The 18,132-nt window shown below is 46.9% G+C and overlaps 1 protein-coding gene across 1 annotated transcript in view; it reads right to left on the reverse strand.

Moving 5' to 3' along the window:
- Nucleotides 1-142: 142 nt before the first annotated feature.
- Nucleotides 143-18,132, reverse strand: part of LOC122448863 (SLX4 interacting protein) — a 206,384-nt gene continuing 188,394 nt past the window's right edge. Inside the window, 6 exon segments of the mRNA XM_043480512.1 lie at nt 143-4,917; nt 4,920-4,956; nt 4,958-5,194; nt 5,196-5,295; nt 5,297-5,527; nt 6,614-6,717. Coding sequence (XP_043336447.1) covers nt 4,754-4,917; nt 4,920-4,956; nt 4,958-5,194; nt 5,196-5,295; nt 5,297-5,527; nt 6,614-6,717 — 873 coding nt within the window. The 3' untranslated portion in view covers nt 143-4,753.

An 18,132-nucleotide genomic window follows, 5' to 3' on the forward strand; every position in this document is an offset into this window, starting at 1 on the left:
ATCAGAACTGCTCCAAGGAGGGAAAAGTCTCCAACCAATAAAAGATAATTTTAAATAGCATGTTCAGAAAAGGGCATTTTGAATTCATATTCCTTGGGGTTAATTAATTCACTTGCTTTAAAGAAAAGTGATACACACTAAAACAATTTTACTTTTTATTCATGAAATAGGTTCATTTACAACTACACACTAATTTCATCCCCTAGAAATGCACAACCATTGAAACTATTTTGGAGTGTGTTAATTGCTCAGTTGTGTCCAACTCTTGTGACCCCATGGACGGTAGCCCACCAGACTCCTCTGCCCAAGGGATTCTCCAGGCAGGAATACCAGTGTGAGTAGCCGTTCCCTTCTCCAGGGGCTCTTCCAGACACAGGGGCTGAACCCAGGTCTCCTGCACTGCAGGCAGATGCTTTACCCTCTGAGCCACCAGGGAAACCAAACAAGAGAATAAGGTCAGTGGGAGAAGAGAGCTCGCCTGGTGATGAATGCAAGGACTGGCTTTCTGCCTTGACCGAAGAACATCTACCCTGGGGCTCCGTCAAATCCACACCTTTAGGGTACTTCCCTGCTGGTCGTGGGTTCGACCCCTGGTTAGGGAACTAAGACCCCACGTGCTGTGGGGCAACAAAGCCCCAGCGCCACATCTAGGGAAGGCCATGTGCCACAACCAGAAAAGCCTGCACCCCGCAATGAAGAGCCTGCACGCTGCCATGAAGTGACGGCCAAAATTAAAAACAGCCAAAATTAAAATTAAAACAGAGCAGCCCAAATTAAAAACAAAACAAAACACCACACCCTTAGTTGCCTGGTCAGGTGCTTTGGGATCAAATGTAAGGTTTTCCTGATTTTACTGATTTGTTTAATTAACTAAGTTTAATTAATTAAATAAGTAACTGTAATGGCAATCATGCTGCATAACACAACTTACATGATTAAATCCAACCCTGGAACTGAGTAGTTCTTGATAATTAAAGGCAATAACTTCATCCACTCAAGTCCCCTCAGTTCAGCTACACATTGACATGTATTTGTTCCATGTCTTGTTAAGTAAATAGAGAAACAAACTGAGAGGGAGTTCTGTAGATTTCTGAGGATCCAATTATACCATAAATTGTAATGCCCATCATCTATATGGTTAGACTTCTGCCCTGAGTGATTATCCAAATTAACTTCACTTTACAACACTTAATTTATTTGGTACTGAGGAAGACTTTAAACTGTTTAACAGAAATCAGCTCAACTTTGATTTCCTACTTGTTCCAACACGTTTCAATTGATTTGTATTTCAGCAACAAGGTTTGAACTCTCCTGTCCTGACAAACCATGTGTGGGAATTTCCTCATGAAAGACAAGAAGAAATGAAAAGGACTTCTATATGCAAGCCATAGCACAGCATGCTGGAGGGCGGGGCTGGCTCAGGAAAGCCAAGGGAGGACCAGTCGCCAGAACTGCGCGTCAGACTGCAGCGGGGCCTGCCGAGAACGCATGCAGGCCACGGGGAGGGCGGCACCGTGGCCCGGCGCTCTCCTGTCATGGTTCCCTTCCCTCCTGTGCCTTGCCCTCTCCAGCCACCAACATGCACAATTCAGGTTAAAGTCCAAATAAGGCACTGAACGCAAACAGTGATCCTATTGATGTTTTCAAGATACATCCTGAGATACGTTTTTTAGAGAGAAGCCACGTTCTCCATAAACAAAACTACAGAGCGTTTTTGGGACTCTTGCTTTTTATAAAATGAAATAACATTTTCCCACTTTTTTCATTTAAAATGAGTGAACAAAAGCTGCAACATTTACTCCTGTCTTCCTAAAAGTTTGCTCTTTTGCATTTCATGATTTACATGCATGGCTGGATGTCAGGTAACCTCCAGAGGCAAAGAAAAGAAAAATGTGGAAGAAAAGTCACACTGACTGTTCTCAGACATTTATGGACATAAAAAAAAAAAACCAAACACCCAAACTAATCTATTAAAAAGTCATTTGGAAGCACATGGAGGTGACTTAGAAGCCATGACATTGAGAAAGTTAGGGAGTTCAAAGTTATAACATCAATCAATAGGATCCATATTTCTTCCAAGCATCAGAGTTACAGGAACTTGAATATACATTTAATTTGGGTTATTAAGTGAGTGACTGAAGAACTTATTCTTTTTAACCAAGAATACTGACAGAGTCTCAGATTTGTAGATGAATTATTAAGATTATCAAGCATATCAAAACACACCCACTTCCAGCAGTAGAGAACCAACTCTTCATTTCCCACCTAATAAGCAACAAAAAAACCTGGCAGCCATTTTCCCCTCTGAACTTCCAAATATCCAAAGAATCAAACAACCACTCAAGAAACAAGAGAACCAGGGGTGTTTCAGACATGTGGAAGGAAAATGCTTAAAGGTGAAATTGCTCAAACACATGCCCCAATGCAGAAGCGGAAAGTTGGTTCCTTTGCTAGTACTGTTAAAACCCATGTACACGAAGGCTGTGAGAAAGACCCTGCTGATCTACAGCCAAAGGTGCAATGACACAGCTTTTAAACAACCTTTCTGTTTTTAAATTTTGGGCACACTGGCTCTTTACTGCATTGCACAGGCGTTTCTCTAGTTGTGGCACACGGCCTTCTCAGGTTGCCCCTCGGCATGTGGGATCTTAGTTCCTGGACCAGGGACTGAACCCATGTGCCCTGCATTGAGAGATGGGAAGTCCCAAACTCAGTCATTGTTATATCCACAAATACACCAAACTCTAAAGCCAAGAATTTTCTTGAAAGATAATCATTAAACACACAAGTACTGGCTTTAACCACCAGGCCCAGGTTAACTAATGAAATAAAAACCTGCTAAAAACTTTCTCTGGTGCCTCCAGTTCAAACAGCTCCCCCTAGTTCTGGGGCAGGCAGCAGCTACTGGGATGGCTCTTCCTTATTCCAGATTCTTCCAGGGAGCTCACTGTTTCTTGGCCTATCACCTGGGTTGCTATTTGTGCCCTCTCTGCTTAAACTACTGCAATAACTGTTTCTCTTTACGACTCAACGACACACTGTGAGCCCATCTTCAGTGGCAAGCACAGCCAGAAAACGGGAGACTTGGAGGGGGCTCAGGACGGACCGTGCTCTGTCACCTTCTCGGAGGGCTCTGCCCTGTGTAGGCTGCGTGTCCTGGACGAGTGGACTCCGCGCCACGGAGGCTGGTATTCTGCTGGGCTACCTCTTCTACTGTGGAGCCCAGTGAACAGAGTTACCTGGGGCGGGATTAAGAGCTCGGAGCGAAGAGGAGGAGATGTCAGCAGGCAGGGCCACATTCCTGGTGGGGATGGTGAGGCTGGGGTCACAGGAAGGGAAGAGGTCTCCAGAAGAGTCTGGAACATCAAAGAAGAGGGCCTGCATCCGCAGCCAGCCATGGCAAGGAAGACTTAGCTTCATGACCCAAGATGGTGCCATGAAATTCGGCTGCCTCTTAATCAGTCCTGCCCTACAGTCTAAGGAAAGGAGAGCTGGGGAAGGACAGAATGAGCTGGGAGAAACCACTAATTAATCTTAAGCATGAACTTACACTGTGTCCACTTCCATATTCTTTTATTTTGTTGGGCTTTTCTGTTTTGTTTTTTTTTTTTTGCTAACTCCTACACTGTGGGGAATATCTTGATTTTCCGTGTTACTAGGGAGGAGGTATTACTTTCAAAGGACCACCCAATGTTGAACAGGAAAAAAAGACACATTTGATGGGTGGCCTTTGAATAGCTTCCTTCCTTATTTCAGAATAAAACTCGGTTAAGAAAATCTACTGTAGTTGTCCATCCAAAATAAGTCATTGCTATGATTCACTGCATGACATTTCAGCAAGCCCACTGGAGACAACAGTGGGTGATCCTGCAAATGGAAGGCTCCTGGTTTGAAATCTAAACTGCCTGTGAAGGCTTCCAAGTGGGAAACTGCAAACTCTGCCCACTGAATTCCCCTGGGGCTCGGATCTGTTCTGAACTTAACCAGAGTCTTAAAGGTGGGGGCAGGGGCAAGGGGCAGGGACATGCCTGAACTACAAGAAAGAACAAGCCTCTCTGACGTCTCCCCCTAATGTCAGGCCAAATTATAAGTAAATGTCCTCCAACTCTGAGCGCAAAGGCACAGCTCCCGGGCGCTATGGCCACCATGCTTAAGGACCTGGGAACAGAGTGCTTCACACCTGAGGGGGCGTGACGGCTGCAGGTCTACATGTGGGCCCTGCTGATACTCTGGGGGCCAGGACAGTCAGGCTGCAGGAAATCAATCCCAGGGACTCTCCAAATAGCCTGGGGGTTGCCAACCTCAAACAGGTTTCAGAATCACCCAGTTTCTCACTCTGTAGGTCTGGGTGGGGCCCAGGCTCTGCCTTTCTTACACACTTTCAGATATGACGCTGGGGCCGCAAGCAGACGGGGTGACCCGCAAGCCTGTTCCTCCACTGCTGCCCGACTCAGGCTGCAGGGCAGGAGGACTGGCCAGAAAGAGAGCACCACGGTCACTGCGGGCTTCATGCAAGGATGTGATAAAGCGCACCACTGGTTTCTTCATGTGCTTCCTCTATGGATGCTGTCACTGCCGACAAAGCCAATGGCTGTTTATCACTAAAGTGAGTTTCTGACGTTAAAGTGTGAACCAGAAAGGAGCGGTGCTGTCAGAACAATCTCCTGGAGGCTGCTGCTTTGAAAGTTAAGCCCAACGCAGGTACATATTTTCTACTGAAAATGATCATTTAAATTCCTTTAAGTCATGGCTTCTAGGCACACCGCTCACTTATCCCAGGTCTGGTCACGACATCCTTCACGCCGGGGTTGCAATCCTCTTCTGTGAGCAAGTAGCTGCTTCCATCCTTTTCTTTTTTGGTTGGGCTGCCCTGAGTCAGAGCTAAGCTTTCAGTGTTTGTGGCTGAGTTGTGCCTGCCCCTGGCTTATTTTTTGTAAGATGTCTGGAGGAGAGAGTTTTCCAAAACATGCGACTCTTCATTAGATGCAGTTTCTGCCAAATCTTGTTTCAAAAGTTACCCCAGATCTGACAGCTCTCAAGTTGGCAGGACCCTGACAGCTTTGCTTTCTTCCCCTACTATTATTTCCCTCGGGACTAATCGATCACTTCCAAGAGAAACTCTCTTGTGGTGGCCGGCGTCTTCTGCAGGGTTGTGCTTCCTGCATTTCTGCGGTGCTCTGGCCCCTGGTGGACTCTTGCTTTGGACCCGGGAATGCTGACTCACAGCCACAGACAAGGCTCCTGCTTAGAAGCCCGGTCTGCAACCGCACCCTGGGATGAGGTTTCTGCTGCTCCTGGCCAGGCCTGATGACCTTTCTCCAGCTTCAGAGCAGGAAGCCCCTGGTGGGTCTCAGATGCTTTCCTGTCGTCCTCCGCTTGTCCCATGGCCGGGGGGATGGATGAGGCTGGCCGGCCGCCCCTCCTCCATGCTCCCTCTGTAGCCACCGAGTCACTGGGTGCTCCCACACTGTCCCTGTTGCTCTGAGATCTGCTCACGGCACTGCTTTTTGTCTCAGTTCTGTTTGCACTAAAACAAACAAAGAATTTTTTGATTTGTAAAGCTGTGATGGCCAGGTTTCCCTTGGAGTCCCCATGTCATATTTCTCACACTTGAAGTAAGAGGCACGTGTTAACCTCCCTTCTCATCACCCCACTGGCCAATCTCACAAAAAACCCCACGTGTCTGTTGATATGCAGACAGGATCATGCGAGAGCTGTCACAGTTTCCCACACACTGGGCACACTTTACTTACTGATCACTGGTTAACAATGGCGTTATAATGGAGTTCATATTTTAACTAAGGCAGAGAGGCATTCATTTCAGATGTTAAATATTAATATTACCTATATTTGATATATTGACTTTTTTTCCCAGAAGCAAATACACAAAGCACAGGCTGTGTGTATGTGTGTGTGTACATACAGCATGTTCTTTTACGCACACACAAACTTTTGTATAACACACAGAAACTTTCTAAACTTTCCCTTTTCTATAACACACATACAACAGACAATGCAGATTGTACTGTGCGACATTCACTTGGAGGGGCAGGATAGAAGCTGGCCAGGGAGATTTTACAGACCAGAGATTTTGGCATATATTTGAAGACTTGTGAATGGAAAGAAGTTTCCTGAACCACCAAACTGAAAATATCAAGGCTGAAATATTTCTTTAGGTTACGCTTTCATCTGGAAACCAATACATGTATTCATATTCTTACTACAGCTATCATTCTCCCAAAGATTATCATAATACATGAGGGTCAGAAGAGGCCTCTGAGGAAAGTACCGTACGTCTCCCGATCTGTCTGGGGTTGCTTGAAAAGTTGTAAGGAACACCATCAACAGGTGCTTTTCATCTTCAAAGTGCTTGTCACTAATTACTCCTTGCAACATACCTGTGAAGCCAGGCCTTGTTTCCCACTGTCCAGAAAGCAAGAGGAAAAAGTCTGGAAGGTGAAAAAGTCCCAACTCTATGAACTTGGACAGGATCAGTGCCAGAGGGGCTTCTGTGATTAGGGTCTATGCAGTCCTGCTGCATTCTAGCCCTCGTGTTGTGTCCCCATCTACACAGACAGTTTGGAGAGAAGAAGAGGAAACCCACGGGACCTACATTTCTCGAAGAACATTTCTCCTGGGCTCTGCCCCAGGAGGAAGTAGTTGTTCCACACAGCCAGTACGATCCCCCGTTGCTCCATGGAGAGCTCTTCCCGGCTGCTGCAAAAGACAACAAAGTCAACCAGTAATCTGTTAACTGAACAGGAGGAAAACATTTCCTCTCCAAATGCCCCAGTGAACAGATTTAGTTTGGTGAGGACAGGATGAAACTACATAGTGTTAGGTTATTTTAATTTTTTTTATTTAGAATGTTCTATGACAAACCTAAACAGTGTATTAAAAAAGACATCACTTTGCCAAAAATGTCCATATAGTCAAATCTATGGTTATTTCAGTAGTCACGTACGGATCTGAGAGTTGGATTATAAAGAAGGCTGAGCACTGAAGAAGTGATGCTTTCAAACTGTGGTACTGGAGAAGACTCTTATGAGTCTCTTGGACTACAAGGAGATCAAACCTCTCAGTCCGAAAGGAAACCAATCCTGAATGTTCATTAGAAGGATGGATTCTGAAGCTGAAGCTCCAATGCTTTGGCCACCTGACGTGAAGAGCCAGCTCATTAGAAAAGACCCTGATGCTGGAAAAGATGGAAGGCAGAAGGAGAAGGGGACGACAGAGGATGAGGTGTTTGGATGGCATCAACCACTCAATGGGCATGAGTTTGAGCAAGCTTCGAGAGATGGTGAAGGACAGGGACACCTGTCATGCTGCAGTTCATGAGGTCACAGAGACGGACCCAATTTGTCGACTGAACACCATCACTTCTCTTGGATTCCCAGTACACGTTTCATTTGTGAATGTGTGCCACAAACATGCAAGATGGTGACTCCAAGCCACCTGGGAACTCTCAGCTAGAACTGAGAGCTCTGAGGCCCCCGATGTGATGATGCCCGAGTCAGGAGCCAGGTGACCACGTGGCCGTGGGCCTAGCCTTCCAGAGAGACCTGGGGGCACAGTGGTCTGTACCCTGATGAGCCTCAGAATTCTTACATCTTCTCTATCGATAAAAATAGAGTATGGCCTTTGCAAAAAAGGTCAAGAGTTCAGCCTTTCAATACTGGTACTTTGAAAACCAGAGTTTGAGATTCCTGGTTACTAAGAAACTCTCGAGTTTTTTCCCCTTTAAACTAACAGCACTAACATGGTTTTAGATAATTCTTAGGTTATCTACCTATCCTTACACATGGAAGCTTCATAAAGAAGTAACTATAAAAAGTAAAAATCTCCCAACCATCGCCAAAATTAACCTATTTCTTTCTTTTGGAGAGTTGTTTCCTTTTTGTTAGCACATAGATAATTCAGACAAGGTGTTAAATTCTTTTAATTTCCAGTACGCTTCTCAGTACCCTTCTCCATCAAATTTCATAGTAAAATGTTGCTGCCACAAGGAATGGTATTGGTAAGGTGCCAGCAGACCTACACTGGAAGTAAGAATGACACCCCAGACAGCCTAGCAGGCTGCAGCCATTGGAATAATGCCTGCACGTCCCACAGAGCGACGCTATGAGCTTCATCCAACCACTGCCCCGCGCCACTGAGCACCAACCTTCTGCTCTCATGAGCGCTCCTGAGGTTCAGACCTGGACCAATGTCACTCAGGGTCTAGCTATAACCCAAGTCAGTTTTAAGAGTCAGTGAACAGAATACTATTGGTTTTATTGGATTATACTGCATTTTGGGGCTTCCCTTAAGGCTCAGCTGGTAAAGAGTCCAACTGCAATGTGGGAGACCTGGGTTTAATCCCTGGGTTGGAAAGATCCCTTGGAGAAGGGAAAGGCTACCCACTCCAGTATTCTGGCCTGGAGAATTCCACAGGCTGTATAGTCCATGGGGTCGCAAAGAGTCAGACTTACACCTGAGAGACTTTCACTTTCACTGCATTTTAATGATAATCTCTTTTCTTTCCCTTAAGACTTCCTGTTGTTCAGTTGCTAGGTCGTGTTCCATTCTTTGCAACCCTAAGGACTGCAGTATGCCAGCCTTCCTTGTCCTTCACTATCTCCTGGAGTTTGCTCAAACTCACGTCCATTCAGTCAGTGATGCCATCCAACCTTCTCATCCTCTGTTGTCCCCTTCTCCTCCTGCCTTCAATCTTTCCCAGCATCAGGATCTTTTCAATGAGTTAGTTCTTCGTATCAGGTGGCCACAGTATTGGAGCTTCAGCTTCACCATCAGTCCTTCCAATGAATATTCAGGATTGATTTCCTTTAGGACTGACTGGTTTGATCTCCTTGATGTCCAAGGGACTCTCAAAGAGTCTTCTCCAGCACAATTCAAAGACGTCAATTCTTTGGCACTCAGCCTTCTTTATGGTCCAACTCTCATATCCGTACAAGACTATCAAAAAAGTCATAGCTTTGATTATACGGACCTTTATGGGCAGAGTGATGTCTCTGCTTTTTAATACACTGTCTAGGTTTGTTGACCCAAAAGTGTTAGTTTAAAAGTTAAATGACAGAGAGAGGAAGAGAGGGAGAGAGAGAGAGATTGAGATTTATGTGTGAAACGCTTCTAAACATGCCCTGTAAGTACAGTAGATTTCCCCCTTGCAACCACACCCTGTAAAGTGCTGTATTTTCAGAGCTGCACAATTAACATAAGGAGCATGAGTCAGGCTTTGAACAACTCTGTGGGAACCAGAAAGCCTTTTGCTATTAGGAATGATGTAAATTCCCCAAGGCTGGAAGAAGTCCACAATGGAGGGAGACAGGGTCATAAATAACAACAATGGATACTGCACAGACCACAAAACATGAGGCTGTGATACAGACACTCTTCGCATCTCACACTGGATTTAACCACTAGCCTCTATTTATTTATTTTTTAAGCTTAAAGAACACTCTGCATTTCCTATGGGAACTTCAAAAACACCTCTAAAAAACAGGACAATGGACTCTCATCCCGAATTCTTCTGACAACAATGGAGGAAAATGTCCTTGGAAGAGAAAAACAACAACAACAGCAAGAGTGACAGAAGGAAATGTCCAGCTCAAAATGTGCAAAGCCTGTGACTTCATATTTCCCAAAAAAGAAAGAAAAACAAAAATAAAAAGAAGAAAGAAAAAGGCAAGGCAGGGTCTCCTGCTTACAAATTAAAACCACATTTGGCAATTTGTCAGTCTGTGGAAGGAGGCATATTTACATTTGTATGAAGACTGGGTGGGCAGGGAAAAAAGAGGTTAGACTCCTTCAGCCCCTGAACTGTCAGAGCTCATTAGAAACCTCTGTCTCACATCTCCAAGGTTATTCACACCCCTGTGTCACCACACTGAAGCCTCCGTGCCCGGAACAAGTACTCTAGAGGAAGCAGCTTTCACCTGGGGACAGGATATCCCAAGGGACTCGTCCTGATTACTAATGGTGTCTCACATCTGACATCAAAATGCAACTGTAGCTTATCCAGAGGCAAGACTCTTAAGGCTGTGAAGGTGGCAAGTGCCTCCGGGGCCTACCCAGATGACACTGCTTCTTTCCAGATTCTATGTGACTAACGACCTTGACAATGTCTGCAAAGAATACAAAAACAACATACTCCAAAAGACTACCGGTAGGCTGTCCCTGGTGGCTCAGAATCTGCCTGCAATACAGGAGACCTGGGTTCAATCCCTGGGTTGGGAAGATCGCCTGGAGGAGGGCATGACAACCCACTCCAGTATTCTTGCCTGGAGACTCCCCTGGACAGAGGAGCCTGGCTGGCTACAGTCCATGGGGTTGAAAAGAGTCCGACAGGACTGAGCGACCAAGCACAGCACAGCACAGGCTGTCTGTCCAAAGCCCAGAAAGAGCACCCCACGGGGACTCAGCACTTAAGAAACAGGTAAACCAAGAGGATTGCTTTGGGCCATCATCAACCACCAGTGATCCCTCACCACTTGGAGGCTAGCTCTGAGTCCAGCTAAGGAATACAATGCTGCAACTACAGCCAGCCCCCTCTCTCAATTATTTATCTTTGGTAGTACTTTGAGGACTGTGGTATTAAAAATTTTCAGCCATGAAAGTGTTAGTTACTCAGTCATGTCTGACTCTTTGTGACCCTGTGAACTGTAGCCCACCAGGCTCATCTGTTCATGGAATTTGGGTTGGCTTGTAAAGCTGTCCACATACAGTTTTAGGAAAAAAACCAAACAGCAGTAGGGCAAGGCTACTGGACCCAGAAGTCTCACTAGGGAGACACCCTCCCCAGCAGCTTGAAAAGCCCATGCAAGTGCCCAGAGCAAGTGGTCAGGCCTGTCTCCATCCCTGGGGATGCTCTGGAGACCAGCGAGTGTATGCATATGAAGTTGAGGACAGCCAAAGCCACGTACTCCAGCACGGGTTCAATGCGAAGGTTGAGCAGGTGAACCTGAGTACGGTGGGGTGGCCATTACCTCCAGTGCTGTCCAGTCTGACCCGGGAGACATATTTTAAATTTCTAGATGCAAAAGATGATAAAGAAAGTAGCCACCAGAATGAGCTGTGTTGGAGTGTATTGGGTTGGCCCAAGAGTTCTGGAAAAACCTGAATGAACTCTTGGGCCAACCCAATAGTTAGAAATACTGGTGGATGTTCAAATTACAGAGCAAGTTGAAATCATGGACAAATCAAAGATTTGCTTACTTGAGTACAACTACTTCTGAATAGGATACTGTTGGATTAAAGAGGGATGGGGAGTGAAGCTGGCCTAAAAGGACATTAAAAATACTCACTCTTAAGTTTACATCCTTCTCAAGGAGTCCAAACAGCACAGCTGGGCCTCCCAAAGGCTAGTTGGGGAGACTGGCTGCTCTCAGAGGCTTAAAAACAAACAAAAAAAAGACTCCTGGGACCCATTCCTGGGAGTTCTGACTCACAAGATTTGGGGTGGGGCTACGAGAGCTATATTTAGGTTCCCAGGTGACTCAGGACTGCTGATAACACATGGAAGGATGATCCTCAGAGCAGTGACAGGTACACAGTATAGTGCTGCTCGCCGTGGCAGCATCCGGCAGAGGGTGGCCCAGGTGTGCCAGGACTCAAGATAACTTGAGGAGCTTGTTCAAAGATGTGCAGGAGTCTACCCCAGAATCTACTGCATCTTGGGTCTCTAAAGTGGGGTGGGGTCAGGGCATGTGAATTTTAGGTAAGTTTCCCAGTGATCCCGATGCCCCGCAGAGTTACTAAACTCTTGTCCTACAAGGGCGTGGAACTGAAAACAGCAGTCACCAGCCGGGCACCACTGCACTTGGGGCCAGGCGCTGTGGGCGGTCCTTGAGGACCCAGACCTGGCAAGTACAGGGACCGCAGAACAGGCTCTTCCTTGCTGGGGTCCCCATCCCAGCGGGGAGGACACACAGTGTCAGGTGATGACAGTGTCACGAGGAGAAACATACCTCCAAGGGGTCGCTGGAATGCAGTTTTAGACACGGTGGTCAGGGAAGGCTGTGGGAAGCACGAAGGACAGCTTTTCCCAGAGACCTGTGTGGAGGATGGGCCACTTATGAAGAAGAGGGGCAGGGGGCAGGGAACAGGGGAGAGGTGCACACATATTGTGTGTGGGTGTGTATGTGTCGATGATGAGGTAAGGCCACTAGAAGATCCCAAGAAAAGTGACTTGGTATTTTGAAAGGAGCACCTTGGGTATAATGGAGGGATGAGGGTGGAGGCAGGGAGGCCAGTGATGAGGCTACTGTAATGGTCCATCCAATGATGACAGGTCTTGGAGGAGGCAGGTGGTGGTGAGCAGTAGTTTGACTGGAAATCAAGCAGACCCAACAGAATGAGCTGATGGACTAGACACAAAGAGTGAGAGGAAGAAAAAAAGTTGAGGATAACTCCATGATGTCTGGATGAAGGAAGTTACCCTTTAACAATACAAGAAGTACTGGTTTAAACAGCTGGATGAGGGAAGTTACCCTTTACCAATATAGGAAGTACTGGAGAAGGGGCAGGCTTGGGGAAATGAAACCAAGAAGCCTGTTTTAGGTACATAGGCTTTAAGAGGTGTCCTGGATGTCTAAATGGAGATGCTGAGCAGGTGGTTAAGCTACAGCTTCCAGAGTTCTGTCTGCAGACACCAAGCTGGGAAGTCCACAGAGGTGGGAGGCACTTCAAGGCTTTGTCTGGATGAGCTCCAGGGGGAGTGCCCTTGGGTGGGAAAACGGAGGTTGCGAAGACATGGAGGACTCAGAAAGGAAACTACAAAGGAATCTTCAGTGAGGAGAGGGAAGAGTCAAGGAAACCTGGTGTCCCAGAGGCAAGGGGAGAAAGGGCTTCATCAACGGTGACAACCATGTCTAAGCCTGCTGAACATTTAGGACTGAAAATTGATTAGTAGAGGGTGATTTGACAAAAGCTATTTTTGGTGAAGTGCTAGGACCTAAGTGTACCTGGAAGGGGCTCAAGAGTGAAGCGGAGGCACAGTGGAGACAAGGACTCTCAAGTAGAAATAGAACCTGAGCTGTGCAGGTAACGAAATCTTCCAGAGACCCGTGAAAAACAGGAAATTGATGACACCAGATTTCAGTAACACACTACTGTTGTCTAGTCACTGAGTCACGTCTGACTCTTTTGTCACCCCGTGGACTGCAGCCCACCAGGCTCTTCTGTCCATGGGATTCTCCAGGCAAGAGCACTGCAGCTGATTGCTATTTCCTTCTCCAGGGGATCTTCCCGACCCAGGGACTGAACCCATGTCTCCAGCATTGGCAGGTGGGTTCTGTACCCCTCAGCCACCAAGGAACCCATACGTTATCTTCATAACAAATGATCAACATACGATTATTGAGAGAGTTTACCTTTGTGGACCACTTTTGAAATCTGGGGTGTTTTAGACACTTCCAGTACTTTCTCACCCACTTACCAGCCAGATGTGGTGGTGGCCACAGGACTGGCCAGCACAGGTGCGGATGACACCTTTGAGGAGTTCTGCAGTATAGGGGAAGCAGAGAAACAGGGTGGTAGCTCTACTGGGCCAGGTGGGTATTGGAGGTAGGGATGACCCTGGAGCAGGCATATCTGGCCGAAAGTGATCAGCCGCTACGTGGGAACCTGAAACTGGGTGCCAGGCACCGCTGCAGACGCTTTACGTGTGTTCACCAATGCCACCTTCGAAGCAGCTTGGGGAGACAAGGAGTTCTGTTACGACCATGTCCCACTGGCGGACGAGTGACATGACCGAGCGCTGCTCGCCTGAGAGCATGGCTTCTGCTGGGAACATCATGCTGCAGGCCCCCAGGGTATCAGGCCCAGCCGAGGGGCACAGACCCTGGAAGCCATGAGGTCAGGCTGACCTGTGTGGGCACGAGTGCCACAGCCCACACCAGCCACGCCACCCGCCTGCTGCCTGGAGCACGGGCCCCCCTCTCAGCCCAGGCTAGACGGTATGACAGAGCCATCCCGCCAGATGCTTGTGTCCAGGACTGTAAAACATCCTGCCGGGTATGAAGGCAATAAAGGGAGAAAGGGAAGAAAAGATCCTCAATGTTGTTCAGAATTTTTCTCGCAGTAACACTTAATGTAGCAGTACGGTACTTGCAGTCTTTATCTTTTCAGAGTTGGATTCATTTTCTCATGGTTTCATACATGAGTTTCTTCAGATTCTGTTTTATTTACTCCCAAATGAAAATAATAAACCACTCAACCAGGATATTTTAGAAGTAGGTAATTCATGGAATAGTAGAATATACGGTGGTCTAAGTCACCATCATAACGTGGTTGTCTCTGAATTCCTCATGATCACATCTGCTGAGAATGAAATACCCAGAACCGATCAGACGGGCCTCACGCTCCTGGGACGCGGGGTGGAGCACAGAGGTGAAGGGGAACAGAGGCCAAGGAATGGACCCCTTCATGGCTGGTCCCAGAGCCACTTCCTGAAGCCCCTTATAGTTGGTTCACGATTGTTTAGGGAATTTAACCACAGCGAGATGTATGAAGCATACTTTGGAAACTGGAAAGGACTGAACATGTTTTCTTGACACTGTTGTAAAGAAAATCTGAAGCCTGCACAGACCACATGGGTTTACAAGGTGAAGGATGCTTTGTATCTGTAGGAAGCTTAGGTGATTACAAAGTCCTTTCCCCACCCCTCCCTGGGGTCTCACTGAGTATCTGACAGACAGTTGTGTCCCTATTTGATGGCACAAGACCCAAGAGGCTAAGTGTCTCAGGCCGCACATCGAGCTGGGCCAGGACTGAGGAAGAAGGCCCGGCTCCCTCCAGCACTCTCCCCATTGTGCCCGGGTCATCGCTGTCTTGGTCAGTATGTCACCGTGGCGTCTGGACAGGCCCTTTGCCTTCTCTGAACATCAGTCTCCTCATCTACTTTTTTTTTAAGTGGGGGAGATGATGATAGTTACATAGTGGGTACTCACCATCTCCTGGAAACAGACTTTTCTCTTAGGGAATCATGTCCCCAAGGTCCTTCCAGTGTCCAAGAATTTCAGGAGGCCTCGTATCCAAGCCTGACTCCAGAAGTGGGTCTGTGACCCAGGCCAGGCCAGTCGAGTCCAGAATTCGTGAGCCTCACAGAGACGCATGGACTGCTGGGACCTGCTCTCTTGTGTCAGGAACCCGGAGCCACCAGGACCACTACCACACACAGGCTGAGCATGAAGTCATAACAGTGTGGAAGGCAGAGCCAACGGACTGTGAGAAACAGTCCTGATGGAAGTCTGTGCCTCTGATCAACATACCCACAATCTGGGCTTTTGAGGCACAGGAGCCAAAAACCTTCCTTTTTTTCTAGCCAATTAGAGTTAGCCTTCCTCTCCCATGAAAACTAAAAGGTTTAAAGCTGATATCATCTCTTCTTGGGTTTGCTGCACAGAACAAGCTATTGTATGCGACAGTCTTTCACAAACAATAAAAGTCCTTTGCAAACAATTAAAAGCAGAGCAGGGACTTCCCTGTTGGTCCAGAGGTCAAGAATCCACCTGCCAATGCAGGGGACAGGGGCTGGATCCCTGATCTAGGAAGATTCCACATGCAAAGGGGTAACTAAGCCCATTTGCTATAGCTACTTAGCCTGCATGCCTAGAGCCCATGCTCTGCAACAAGAGTAGACACCGCAATGAGAAGCTCACAGACTGCAACGAGAGAAAGCCTGTGCATAGCCATGAAGGCTCAGCACAACCAAAAATTAATTTAAAAAATTTCTTTTAAAAAGCAAAGCAAAAGTTATATCTTATTAGCTTATTTGGGGGGCAAATACTAATATTAAATAAACTGAAACTACTTTCAGTTTTTCATGACTTTACAATAATAAAAGCATAAAGAAAAGTTATCCTTGTGTGATGCCTGATGAATTCCAAGTAGCCCAAGTAGAGTGTGAACTATGACAATGACTACAGTCTTGGACTATGATGCAATGCAGCCATGTAGAAGCCACGGTCCTAAAATGAGGAAGAGGTCTCTCTTTCCCAAATTTCACTTCTAAGATTTTCTTACATTATTTGATATTTAATAAATGAAGGCAGTGAAAAGGAACAATCAAGTGGGATGGAGCAGTCGTGAACAATTAAAAGAAATACAGGCAGAGACATGTGTGCACTGACTCAGTGGAACCACAGCAAACAGAAGGAAATGAAGAGGAAAGTGTTATCTTATGGATTCCACTATGGCCAGCAGATGCTTTCTCTATATGTGATAATGGTGGAGGACAGCTGTCCTGAGACGCTATAGAAAGAGAAGCACTTGAAGAGGGACCAGTCCTCTCGGGATACCGCCCTGGCAGACACGCCCTCCTTCATCTCAGAGATGGGATACTGACGACTAGGAGGCCTTGTCATCTGCCCAGTTCCCACTGTGGGCAGGAAGCCTTTCTGCTTCAGCAGGCTCCTCTGGCCCCTGGCCCCTCTGCTTCTCCACCCTCACACAAAAGGACACGTCTCTAAGGGGAAGAGGAGCACAGGTTTGCTGATGATGCTGCCACTTGGGTTAACAGCAGACACCCTAGCATGTTTTTTAAAAAGTTTTAAATAATTTTTAAAACTTTTCATGTCTTCTGAATTGATGCCTGGGAAACTATCTTGTACAGAACTTGGGGAGTACCAATAAAATAGCTGCAAAGAATGTTAACCTGAAAATGAAATTAGTGGAAAAAAATCAAGGAAGTGACCTTGCAGGCAGTACGCATTTCACAGGGATTTTCCAGTTTACACTTATCTAACCCTCGAGAGCCTAACGATAAATCCTAAACAACCTTGGGCCTCAGAGTTGAGTCTCTGGTGCCACACAAGTGTGAGAAAATTTGGATGCTCGAGAGAATATGTAGGTTTGCAACCAGTGCTTCTTAAGAAGGGAGGGTGCTCATTGAGAACTCTGAAAACTAAAGGAGAGTTGTTATACTTTCGTCAGAAAAACATAAAAATTCATACCTCCCTTAAAAAAGAAATTCAGATGATTCATGAATCAGAGGTTAATAATGCCCAGTTTAAAAGCTGAAGGGAAACAGCTGTGAAAAGTAGAAACTTAATGGCAATCACCCCAGGCAGAACTATCCTACCTCTTATTCAAAAATACCTTCCTGCACAGAAGCTTGGGGCTGGAAACTGCCAGCACCGCAGGGAGGTCGCCGCCAGTCCTTCATTCGCGGTGGTGATCTTCACCCCAGCGTCTCCTGTGGCCCAGCACATGGGTCTGGACAGGATGGGAGAGGAGAAAGGTGAGGAAACGCTCAGGCCAGCCGGGTGGGTGGCAGGCCTGGCCAGCGAGGCCCACTGCACGCCTGGCTGTCGGTGGGAAAGAGGCGTGAGAGCCTGAGCAAAGCCATTAGATGACTGTCTCATTTCACAATTCTGCTCAGAGCTGGCCTTCTGCCCAGGGATACAGAAGGAACAGCTCTTCCCATCTCCCTCGAACACAGACAGTGAGACCCCCTTTCCAAGTCTCCAATCTCATGATAGCAACGGCTTCTGTGGACGAGTCTGGGAACCTCACCCCTCAAACGGCCTTGCTTCCCTGGGAAAGGGAGCACCGAATTCTAAATCATCTGTTTACTAATGAACGTTCCCGACAGGATCCCCTCGCACGTCGTCTCGGTCTGAGCTCTCTCACGGTGGGTGTTCTAGAGGCTGTGTACACTTTTAGGAACTCAGCCTGAAAAATCTGCTGTTTCCCAACTCCTCTGTACCTCAGAGCAGTGGCTGGGTCCTTCCTCCAAAGCAGCATCTCACTGGGGGTCTACTGGCAGCTACTGGAAAGAAAGGCGTTTTAACTGGGTGGTCTCCACTCTCCCTCCTCCCCCTGTGGATGGTGGTGAGCAGAGCTCCCATAGGAGGTCACGAGTTTATGCTCTTGCTGTGTCCCTCTGTCCATCACCGACTTGCTGGCTAAATGAGGATATGTCACTTAACTCTTTAGTACTTCAGTTTTTATAGCTGCAAAATGAAGCTGGGTTGGCAAACATGAGACGAAAAATAAGAACTGAGCTTCTTCAGAAGCTCACTAGCACAGAGGGTAAGGTGTTTAGTTCTCTGCTAACCTGGTATTGTTGTTGTTCAGTCGCTAAGTCATGTCTGATTCTTCCATGGACTGACTGCAGCATGCTAGGCTTCC

The sequence above is a fragment of the Cervus canadensis genome, chromosome 10, assembly GCF_019320065.1.
Source record: "Cervus canadensis isolate Bull #8, Minnesota chromosome 10, ASM1932006v1, whole genome shotgun sequence".
Lineage (NCBI taxonomy): Eukaryota > Metazoa > Chordata > Mammalia > Artiodactyla > Cervidae > Cervus > Cervus canadensis.